Raw genomic sequence first — 12107 nt, 5'->3', positions numbered from 1 at the left:
GCAGCTGGAGTGCATGGAGCTCCGCCTGGGATTGGATGAGGAGCCCACAGAGAGCTTATGGGTCAGGATTAAAGGCAGGACAGGGACTGGTGACATTACAGTGGGAGTCTGCTACAGGCCACCAGACCAGGACGAGCGAGCGGATGAGGCCCTCTATAGGCAGATAGGAGAAGCCTCACGTTCACAAGACCTGGTCCTCATAGGGGACTTCAACCACCCCGACATCTGTTGGCGGGACAACAGAGCAGGGCACAGTCAAGCCAGGAGGTTCCTGGAATGCGTTGATGGCAACTTCCTCCTCCAAGTGATAGAGGAGCCCATGAGGAGAGGTGCAATGCTGGACCTTGTTCTCACTAACAAGGAGGGGCTGGTGGGGAATGTGAAAGTCAAGGACAGCCTTGGCTGCAGGGACCATGAAAGGGTGGAGTTCAAGATCCTTAGAGCAACGAGGAGGGTACACAGCAAGCTCGCTACCCTGGACTTCAGGAGAGCAGACTTTGGCCTCCTCAGGGATCTGCTTGGTAGAACACCACGGGATAAAGCCCTAGAGGGAAGAGGGACCCAAGAAAGCTGGCCAGTATTCAAGGATTTCCTCCTCCAAGCTCAGGAGAGATGCATCCCGACCAAGAGGAAATAAGGCAGAAACGCCAGGAGGCCTGCATGGATGAACAGGGAGCTCCTGGCCAAACTCAAGCAGAAAAAGGAGGCCTACAGAGGATGGAAGCAAGGACAAGTAGCTTGGGAGGAATACAGAGAAATCATCCAAGCAGCCAGGGAGCAAGTTAGGAAAGCTAAAGACCTGACAGAATTAAATCTGGCCAGGGATGTCAAAGGGAACAAGAAAGCCTTCTATAGGTATGTCAGTGATAGAAGGCAGGCTAGGGAAAATGTGGGCCCTCTCCAGAAGGAAGCTGGAGACCTGGTTATCCGGGATGTGGAGAAAGCTGAGGTGCTTAAGAACTTTTTTGCTTCAGTCTTCAACAGCAAGTGCTCTAGCCACACCGCCCAAGATGCAGAAGGCAAAGGCAGGGACTGGGAGAATGAACCGCCCACTGTAGGAGAAGACTAGGTTCGAGACTGCCTAAGGAACCTGAAGGTGCACAAGTCTGTGGGGCCTGATGGGATGCACCTGCAGGTCCTGAGGGAACTGGTGGATGAAGTTGCCAAACCACTCTCCATCATATTTGAGAGGTCGTGGCGGTCTGGGGAGGTCCCCAACGACTGGAGAAGGGGCAACATCACCCCCATTTTTAAAAAGGGAAAAAAGGAAGACCCGGGGAACTACAGGCCAGTCAGCCTCACCTCTGTGCCTGGCAAGATCCTGGAGCAGATCCTCCTCGAAACCATGCTAAGGCACATGGATAACAAGGAGGTGATTTGGGACAGCCAACATGGCTTCACCAAGGGCAAATCGTGCCTGACCAACTTGGTAGCCTTCTATGATGGGGTTACAGCATTGGTTGGACAAAGGGCGGGCAACTGACATCATCTACTTGGACTTGTGCAAGGCATTCGACACTATCCTGCATGATGTCCTTGTCTCTAAATTGGAAGGACATGGAGTTGACAGATGGACCACTTGTTGGATAAGGAACTGGCTCGATGGACACACTCAAAGAGTTGCAGTCAATGGCTCGATGTCCAGGTGGAGACCAGTGACGAGTGGTGTGCCTCAGGGGTCGGTACTGGGACCGGTGCTGTTTAATATCTTTGTCGGCAACATGGACAGTGGGACTGAGTGCACCCTCAGCAAGTTTGCTGACGAAATCAAGGTGTGTGGTGTGGTTGACACGCTGGAGGGAAGGGATGCCATTCAGAGGGACCTTGACAGGCTGGAGACGTGGGCCTGCATGAACCACATGAAGTTCAACAAGGTCAAGTGCAAGGTCCTGCACCTGGGTCGGGGCAATCCCAAACACAAGTACAGGCTGGGCGCAGAGTGGCTCGAGAGCAGCCCTGAGGAGAAGGACTTGGGAGTACTGGGGGATGAGAAGCTCAACATGAGCCGGCAATGTGCACTTGCAGCCCAGAAAGCCAACCGTATCCTGGGCTGCATCAAGAGAAGCATGGCCAGCAGGTCCAGGGAGGGGATTCTGCCCCTCTACTCCGCTCTCGTGAGACCCCACCTGGAGTACTGCATCCAGCTCTGGAGCCCCCAGCACAAGAAGGACATGGATGTGTTGGAGTGGGTCCAGAGGAGGGCCACGAAGATGATCCAAAGGCTGGAGTACTTCTCCTATGAGGACAGGCTGAGGGAGTTGGGGTTGTTCAGCCTGGAGAAGAGAAGGCTCCGGGGTGACCTTATAGCAGCCTTCCAGTACCTGAAGGGGGCCTACAGGAAGGATGGAGAGGGGCTTTTCACAAGGGTGTGTAGTGATAGGACAAGGGAGAATGGCTGTAAACTAAAAGAGGGCAGATTTAGACTGGATATAAGGAAGACATTCTTCACCATGAGGGTGGTGAAACACTGGAACAGGTTGCCCAGAGAAGTTGTGGAGGCCCCCTCCCTGGAAGTGTTCAAGGCCAGGTTGGATGGAGCTCTGAGCAACCTGGTCTAGTGGAAGATGTCCCTGCTCATGGCAGAGGGGTTGGAACCGGATGATCTTTAAGGTCCCTTCCAACCCTTACCATTCTGTGATTCTATGATCATTTGGGGAATTGTGAAAGATGGCCTGAAAATGAATCCTTAAAATGCTTTGGGTTTTGATTTTGTTTTTGCTTTGTTTGTTCTGCAAGGGGATGCTTCTGGCAATGGGTTGTTGCAGTTTAATATTGTATTGCAGTTGATGTTGTTTTGTCGTCAACTTGGAAAATGTTGATGCTTTTGTATATTGATGCTTTTGTGACTTTGTATAGAAAGCCAAGTGTTCAGAAAAAGTGTAAATGAGAAGGAGATGTGTTGATGCCATATATTGAAGAGATATGCAAAGGCGTATGTCAGCAGTGGCAGCCTGCTTCTAAGAATGCTTTAACTTTGTCTCTTCAGCTGTTTTGATTTAGTTAAGCCAGGGAAGGTAAAGCATGATAAGAGTATATCGGGTAAGTTACTGCTCATCGCTGCCACGGTAATTTGATCAGTAGTCTGTCTTTACTTTTACGGTCTGGTCCAAGGAATCTGAATCACACAGATGTTTTTTGTTTTCTCCTAAGAGTAAACTTCAGTTTTGTTCTCTTGCTGCTTGTTTTGGGGAAGAGGGAATTAGTCTGTGGTGTTTGTACTCTGTGTACAGTAACAGAGGTGGGCCTTAAAGATTTGCAGCAGAGCTTTCTTTCAGTTTAGACCTTTGGTAGGAAAGTTGTGCAGTTTGTCCACAAGGCACCTCCTGGATAAATTTGGCATTTCTGTGCTGGGGGGGGGGGGAAAGGAAGAGGGGGGAAGAGAGAAAAAAAACCCAAGTGTCTGTATGCTGTGCAGGGAAGAAGCAGGAGAAAGAAATTACAAAAAAAGTGGATGGAGTAGGAGGAATGTCTATATCTCAGCTGATAGAAATAGCTTAATTGGGATGAAACAGAGAAAACGAAAAACAAAAGGAGAAATTAAAAGATAGAAAGCTACAGGCTCCATTACTAGCCGCAGCAATTGCAGGGAACTTGGCAAGAGGCAGAGGTCGGAGCTGGAACCCTGGGTCTATGCCTGTTGTAAATCACCCATTAGGATTAAATCAGTGTGCATACTGTAGGGAGGGAGGAAGGACACTGGAAAAATGAATGCTCAAAGAAGAAATTAATTACCCAAGGGGGGGGCCTATACAGGAGGCTGATCTGATTATACTGGGAATTTCAGATTTGGACTGACGGGTACTGGGGGAGAAGATTAAAATTCCCCAGCCGATCCCCTGGTTCCAGTTCAGGGAACGAAATTATAGATTTTCTGATAGACACGGGGGGGGGAAGCATCCATTCTGTAGTGACTAGTTGTTGGTATGGAATAGCCCAGAAGAAGGTGAGTGACATTATATGCAAAGCACACCTTGGTGTATTGAGTGAACCAGGGAGGGAAGACCGAATCAAAAAGATATTAAACTATTGGCAAATATAACAGCAACAAGAGTTAAGAAATCACAATATTTTACATGGAACTGCACGCGAGTTTTCAATTGTTTCACAGTCGATTATGGGATTCAACAGTTAGTTTTGGTTGCACGAGCCCTGCAATTCGGATGTCTTTGTAGGAATTATCCTATGTACATCAATGATACTTGGACCGGTACTATAATCAAAAGCAAATCTATTAATTGCAATAAGGAAACAGTACCCCCTATGGGTCATACAGTATGGGTCAGAGATGACGGCATTTGGATGACACAATTGCCTCTAGGAGGGAAACAACAACAACATACATTAAGCATGTTAACTGTATGCCCTCTGTGGATAAATAAGATGGCTGAATAAAATGCTTGGATTCTCCCTTACTGGATGGTTGGCAAATTTACTCGAAACTGTAATCGCAATCATAGTCATCATAATCATAATTTCTATTGCCTTGAGCTGTATCAAAAGGTTAGTTATATTAATGACCACAGGAAAATATATAATGTTGGTGAAAAGAAATGGTGAGACATATGAGACACATAAGTAAAGGTCTCATAGTCTCAAAGGAGGGAAATGATATCGGGCAGAAATATTTAGGGCATAATAATGCTTAGGTCATAATGACATTGTTTAATTTTGGCCTGACTACTTTGTATAAACAATGCATGCCTTAATAACAATCATGCCCTTGAAGAGGAGTTAACAGACTGATAAAAGGGGAACATCCAGCCCAGAAGGTGCCAAAAGCTGGATGATTGACAAAGAAGCATGAAGTGAACAAAACTCTAGGGTAACCAGGAAAAAGGTAAAGGTGGCAGGCGGAGATTGCGACCACTGACTCAATTCAGAACCAAAAATACTGCACTCCCCCCAGCGTGTGAGCATGTGTAGTTAAATAAGGAAGGAGTATACATCTAAGATAAGCATGTAACACGCTGAACCAATCAGAATGTAACAAGTAATTTCTTTGTTTTTGTAAGACTATATAGTCATTGTGAGTCTGCTAAGCGGTGTGCTAGCTTTGTGGAATTATCACCTAGCACCCATATCTGCGCAAATATGCAATAAAGACAGTACCTCTGCTCTGTGTGTATATTGGCATACTGGACACCGGCTAAATAATCCCACTGTTGGGACAACAGTCAGGGTCCTCCGGTGGTGGGTGCACGCCAAGGAGCTTGCCCACTCTCCTTTTCATTTATTTCAGAGTTGCGCAAGCCTAGGTGCTTGGTGATTTCCCACAAATCAAGCACACTTTGGCTAACATGCGGTAAACATTTATATATTTCGAGCAACAGTTATCAGTACTTTTAGAGTTACACTTAATCACTCTCTTTCCCCATTGGTCCTTACACGTCTCACCTCCATTTAAAGCCACAGTATCCTCCCTTTTTACTGCACATGCTTGGTGAATAAATTTCTTTGCTTGGGCTGAGGTCTCCAACTCAAGGGGTGTGATTTCTAGTATTATAATGAGGGTAGTTCAACTAAGGATACATGAATTCTCAGTTCTGCTGCCAAGTTGGCAGCAGACAGAAAACATTCTGATTAACCGTCCTTCTCAAGGTGCAGTTGCTCCAGCACATCCTTGGTTAAAGATACTGTCGCTGAAAATCCGGGAATAAACCTCGTAACACCAATGGAGTGTTAAAAGGCAGGCATTCTTTATTGCGACGTCGGATGCACGGGGGATAATTCCACGGAACGTGCATACCCCATACCCCTTCTGTGCAGTTTATATAGATCAAAATATACATATTCATCTGATTACATAAGCCCTTCCTTTCATAGTCAAATCAGTCCATTTTCATACACTCCTCCCACCCGCGCTTGCGCAGTGCCTCCTAGTGGTGGTCGTCGGGGGTCCCAAGATGAAGGCTTATCCTCTTCATCACAGTTTCTGCGCAAACTCAGTCCTCTTCTGGCTCTTGTCCCTGTGGCACGGGTCGTCTTGACCAGTTCTAGGCACCTGCTAGTTTTAATTAAAACTAACTTCTTTGGGGGGAGATGTATGACTTTTTGCTTCAATTAATTCACACAATAGATAGGTACCACAAATACACCTGCAACTATTTGGTAACGCTATTTCTATTAAAAATCCCCCTTCACCATTATTGTTTAACATTAATGATTACCTAGGGACTAAACCCTCTGTTCCCAGACCTAATGTCCAGATGGGCAGGGCTGTACAAGGGACATAGCAGCATTGTTCGTGCTTTATGATTAACTAATTCCATCACCTTGGTTACAATACCACCCTGAAGAAGAGAAGGCTGAGAGGGGACCTTATAAATGTTTATAAATATCTCAAGGGTGGGTGTCAGGAGGATGGGGCCAAGCTCTTTTCAGTGGTGTCCAGTGACAGGACAAGGGGCAATGGGCACAAACTGAAGCAGAGGAAGTTCCCTCTGAACATGAGGAAGAACTTCTTCCCTCTGAGGGTGATGGAGCACTGGAACAGGCTGCCCAGGGAGGTTGTGGAGTCTCCTTCTCTGGAGATATTCAAGACCCGCCTGGACAAGGTCCTGTGCAGCCTGCTATAGGTGACCCTGCTTCGGCAGGGGGAATGGACTAGATGACCCACAGAGGTCCCTTCCAACCCCTACCATTCTGTGATTCTGTGATTCTGTGATTCTGTTTGTTCTTCTGACAGGGGGTGATTCGGTGTCATTGGTTGAGCAGGTCTGTAACCATGAGATGATTCTTATCTGGAACACTGGCTACTATTCAACAACAATTAATCAGCTAAGTTTCAGAGTTTGCTTAATTCGAGCATCTCTGTCTCTGTTTCTCAAGACGGAGATTTGAAACAGTCGTTCATTTTGTTCTGGGGCCTTACACCAACCCAATGTCTTCCCTGGTAGCCCAATAAGTCTGCACTGGAAGTCCGATTCTGGCAACTGAAAGACTGGCCCATGCAGCAGCATTTTGCCCCACACCCTGCCACCATTGTCAGCCTGCTAGGGAAGGTGGAGACACACCAGCGGCAGAACCAACATGGGCATATCCTCATCACCTGCTGGCAAGCAATGTCTCTCAGAGGAGCAGCCGTGGCATAGAGCTGGCTCCATCTCAGCTCAGGTGAAGGGTGGATATATGGAAATGAATTCAGATGTGTTCAGGGAGGAAGGCTTCCTGTGGAGACTGGCTTGGTGCAGGATCTATGGACAAGAACATCCTGAGAGTCTGCGTGGCTAGTGGGACACCTCTGAGGCTCAGCACTGCCAGGTAATACTTGTGAGCGAATCAAGGTGAGAGAAAGTGTCTCTCCCCTTGCTCTCTTCCACAGGGATGGTGCCAGCCAGAGCGGGATCATCTGTGCTGCCAGTTTCCTGCGTGAGCAGATCCAAAGCAAGGGGCTGATGGATGTATCCCAGGCTATGAGGATGCTGAAGGGGTGGTGGAGACAGCTGATTAAAAATGTGGTAGGTGCTGACTTCAAACCCAGCTGGGATGGCAACACTGGAGCAAGAGCCATAGCCTGGACTGTCCCGCAGCTACCTTGGCACCTATGTGCTCAGATCGTCCCGGGGGCAGCAGGGGCAGATGATGCCTCTGAAAACCCTGTTTTCTGCTGCTGGGACATACCTGCTCGCTCAGGGACAGGTTCTGCAGAACCAGATGGGCGCTGAGCCATCCTGTGGGCTAAGTTGCCCCTTTCTGGTCCACCTGGCCTGCTCAGAAGGGGGCTGCACTGGTGGGTCCTCAGGTGCCTACCCTGCACCCACCTCACCACCCAGTCTGGGTGTTAGAGGCCATCACAGGGTGAGCATCCTGGATGGGAGTGAGCAACACATGCTTCATGCCATGGATGCTGGCCCTCCTCCCGAGACCAGCTGGCTCCAGCATTGGGAGTAGCCCAGCTCTCAGCTACTGGACCACATGTCTGTGATTCCTCAGCGGGGGAAGGTGGGCTGCAAGTGGAAGGAGGACAGTGTACCTGTGCCTGGTTTGCTCAGGGAGCTGTTGGCAACCAAGGCTGGCCTTCCATTGCAGGTGTTCATGTACCAGGTACTCATGTGCATCGTTTTGTCAACAGGAGCAGTATGGGCTCTGCTACGAACTAGTCCTCAGTTACTTAAATCCATTTGAAACCTATGGGAATTTCAAGTAGAGGAATGGCCACAGCCCATCTCTGTCCAGGACTTCAGCTCTCTTGACAGCCCTCTATCAGTAACAGCGGAAACCGGGGGAGATGAGAGGGGTGTGCACAGCCTCAAGATGCTTTACTCCCCTGAAAAGCCACTCCAAGAATCCTCTGTGGCTGGAGAGCACAGGCTGGACTTTCTCCAAATTGTGGTCAGGCTTTGAAGCAGGAACTTGACCCTTTGCCCAGAGTTTGCACAGGAACTTACCTGGCACCACAGCCTGAGTATGCAGACCAGAGCAGAGGCACCAGGATTTGGTTTGTCTGTGCCAGGGATGAAGAGAACCAGTTGTGCCATCCAGGGTCCTCTGTCCCTTCATACAGCCCCAGGGAAAGTGTGGTAGCTCCACCAACATCCAAACTCTGTTTGGCCAGGGGAGCATCAAATTGCTTTAAGATCCACAGGGCTCGGGAGCACAATCTATCTGTCCTACTTTGGGAGAAGCATGAAGCTCAAGGTCAACAAGAGCCAAGGGAGGGACAAGCCACAGTCCCATAGGGCTAGCCTGATCCTTCCCACCCCACACAATCCCCTCCTGGAGCTCCATCTTCCTGATGTTGATCCAGGTGCCACAGCTGTGCCAGCTCCAGAGAGGCCCCCTTACCAACCTGTCTGGCTCCACCATGGCAATCCCAGGTTTCAGTGTCTCAACTCAGATACCTTGGATGATGTTCCTGCAGGTTACTGCCCAGGAGGGGATGTTGCATCGCAGAGACCAACTCTGCCTTTGCTGCTCAAGAGCAAGTGGCCTCAGAGCCCGGACTGACCCGATGGCTCTGTTCTGTGTCCCACCAATAAAGGCTCTGTACTGGCCATGGTGGTGGTGACATCTGATCTTCACATTTCTTCCAGGTTTGACCTGACACAGGGGCTGCAAAGGAGCTGAGAGCACACAGATCCCTCAGCTCTGGCCACAGCATGGGCACAGGACACACTCCTGCTCAAGATGTGCTTTGAGGGGCAGCACCCTTCACTGATTCCCACCATGCATCCTGTCCAAACTCATGTGAGAGCTGTCTAGCACAGCCTTGGGGGTCAGGAAGGCTGTCAGGCACTGCTCAGGGACACGGGGTCACAGCAGCCCTGCTCATGGCCTCCCCTCAACAAGGTGTAGTTTGCTCCCTGCAGGGGGATGTGACACCATAAGGGCAGTGAGGGGACCAGGCAGGAGCTGTAGTGGGGCGGGAAGCCCCCTCCAAACCACAATTCTTTACTGGTTGTCTGGACAGAGCAGGCAGAGTCATGAAGGCAGCCCAGTCAGGCCAAGCTCTAGCAGAGCCCTGGGTTTGGCTGAATATCAGCAGATGGAGGAGGGACAGTGTGGGAATCGGCTGGGCTGCGGGTGGCCTTGACAGTCTTGATGGAATAGAGTCATATCTATGAGCTAATTATTTTGTGCACCTGTGGTTGAAAAACAGGAGGAAAGGAACAAAGAAACAGGATGGGAAAATCCAACTCTTTGATAAGTGTGAAGGTTGTGTGAATGGATGCATGATGACCCATCAGAAGAACAAAGGAGCTACATCAATGACGTATACTCGAAAAGTGCGACATTAAGTATGAAGAACGAGCTGTGCGCACACTTTTGCTATGGTGTAAGTGTAATGAGCTGCCTGCTGCTGCTAAAACTGCCTTTGATATAGAGACATGGGAGAAAGCAGGAAAAAAGTGTTTGAGGCTGCTTCTAAAGGGGATCAGGTTGCAACTCAGTCTCTGAGGACATGGCGATTGGTTAAAGACTCACTAGCTCAGCTGTGAGCGGATAAAAAAGCAAAAGCTGCTGCTGCAAGTGCTACGGACCCTGAGCCTTCTCCTCAGCCAGTGTCACCTTCCACCTTCCCCATGCCCACGGCACCACAACTCCCCCCTACTGAAGGGGCTCAACAGACTGCAGGAAAATCGGTCGATGCTGCATCAATACCTCTCCCTGAGTCTCGTTATTTCCCATTACCTGAGCCTCTGCTGATTGACTTGTCTGATACGGGGGGTACTGGGATGTGACGTACATGTTGTGTTGATAGCACTGGGGCACCTGAGTCTTCTGTTGTTACTGAGCTGTGTAGTGTTTCCCCCGCGTGTATAACTATCGCTGGTCCTGATCCAGCTAAGTTCTGGAAACACCTATGCCAGCAGGCTTGAGATGATGGCGATGTTGAAACAGCTAAGGCAATGAGGGGGGGAAATAGCCGCTTATCCGGTTTATCAGGCCGACAGTGCAGCAGTAGAATGGGAACCTTTTCAGTGGGGAGTCATCAAGGAATTGCGTTCGACATGCATGCAACATGGCTTAGGATCCCCGTATGCTCAGTCACTATTAGGCTCAATTTTTACTGCTGAGCTCACACCACATGATTGCAAGGGTATTGCACAAACCATCTTAACCAGGGGCCGGAGCTGTGAGCAGGGGCTGGGTCCAACAGACCCTGAGCAAGAATCGGGTCTGTCTCCCCCCCGGCTCGCTGAAGGATGGGACAGTCAGTTACAAAGGAGCGAAAGCTCCATTAAAAGATTTTACAGAGAATTTTGAAAGAACAAAGTCTTGCAGCTTAAAATCCCTGAGGAAATCATTACTTGGAAATCAGTGCATACTGCTTTAAATGCTCTAAACCCTGCAGAAACTATCTTAGAAGTGGCTGCTACTCCTCCACTGTTATCTCAAAAGCAGGGACAGAGCCGCAGTCTTTTGAAATATTTAACCCCACATACGATGAAATTCCTAACCCAACGCGAGAAATGCGGGAGGTAAATCCGCCAGAACCTGACAATCCAGAGAAACGGGAAGTGGGGTGCGAAACCGGGCACCCCGAAAGTGTACAACAGGGTCCCTCTGCAGCAATTGGCGTACCCGACCCAGGATCAGAGCATGGTGAACTCCAGTGTAAAGCCGTGCAACCCCTCCGACACAGCCCAGCCGCAGCGCCGGGCCGGGTCTGGCCGCAGCCCCAGCGGTCACCGCGCCGGACGGGTCAGCGAACCGGACACTGCTGGGGCCTGGGGCCCCCCCACGGGCTGCGCCTGCCGCGCTCCGCCTCTTCCCGCCGGCGGGCTCCCCTCGCTCGGCAACCGGCGGCGCGGCCCGACCCGACCCCCCCTCCGCCCCCCCGCCTCCGTCGCGCCCGCCCGGCCCGGCCTGTCACAGCAGCGGCGCGGCAAGAACCGTCTTCCTTGCATTCAAGGCCTTGGTTGGAAAAAGTGTGTACAGCTCCGTTACTGCAGCAGAACTCCTTGTGGACAAACAGCTGGCATTAGGTCACCTGGTGCCATCTGCTGGCCCACGGAACACCCCTAGATTTGTCATTCCAAAAAAGTCCGGTAAATGGAGAGTATTACAAGATCTGTGGGCTATAAATGCAGTAACGAGCCCAATGGGGCCGCTACAGCCTGGTGTCCCTAACCCAGCTATGATCCCAGAAGATTGGCCTCTTTTTGTTATTGATTTAAAGGACTGGGTTTTTACAATTTTTTTACACCCTGATGATTGTGCCCATTCTGCATTTTCTGTGCCTTCAATTAACAACAGCAAACCCATGCAGTGATACCATTGGGTCGTTCTGCCACAAGGCACGATGAATAGCCCCACGATTTGCCAGATAGTCGTGGATGCAGCACTGGAAGAAGTGCGGCAATCTTTTAAACAGATTTACTTCTATCACTATATGGACGACATCCTCCTTGCTGCTGAACCACAAAATGTGCTGCTCACTGCTTTCACTAAATTAGAATCGTCATTAAAGACCTTTGGGTTATAGATAGCCCCGGAAAAGGTGCAGACAGAGCAGCCATGGAAGTATCTAGGATGGAAACTTTTTACTTCACAAGTGTTCCCACAAGCACTGCATACTGTTGACCAGGCCACCACTCTTCATGATTTACAGAAATTATTAGGAACAATTAATTGGGTACGACCCCTTTTGGGCATTACGACTG

At 49.6% G+C, this 12107-nt stretch overlaps 1 protein-coding gene across 7 annotated transcripts in view; it reads left to right on the top strand.

The window, feature by feature from the left end:
• LOC142365615 (AP-4 complex accessory subunit RUSC2-like) overlaps positions 1 to 11241 on the top strand; it is a 57422-nt gene extending 46181 nt beyond the window's left edge. For 5 of the 7 annotated variants that reach the window (XM_075446570.1, XM_075446569.1, XM_075446568.1 and 2 more), the window contains one exon: positions 7322 to 8059. In XM_075446570.1, coding sequence (XP_075302685.1) covers positions 7322 to 7664 — 343 coding nt within the window. In that variant the 3' untranslated portion in view covers positions 7665 to 8059. The other 2 variants (XM_075446567.1, XM_075446565.1) reach the window with 2 other exon arrangements.
• Positions 11242 to 12107: the final 866 nt, after the last annotated feature.

This window comes from Opisthocomus hoazin, chromosome W (genome assembly GCF_030867145.1).
Source record: "Opisthocomus hoazin isolate bOpiHoa1 chromosome W, bOpiHoa1.hap1, whole genome shotgun sequence".
Classification (NCBI taxonomy): Eukaryota; Metazoa; Chordata; class Aves; order Opisthocomiformes; family Opisthocomidae; genus Opisthocomus; species Opisthocomus hoazin.
Note: the sequence above shows the minus strand (reverse complement) of the source record. Positions and strands in the feature narration are given on the sequence as shown.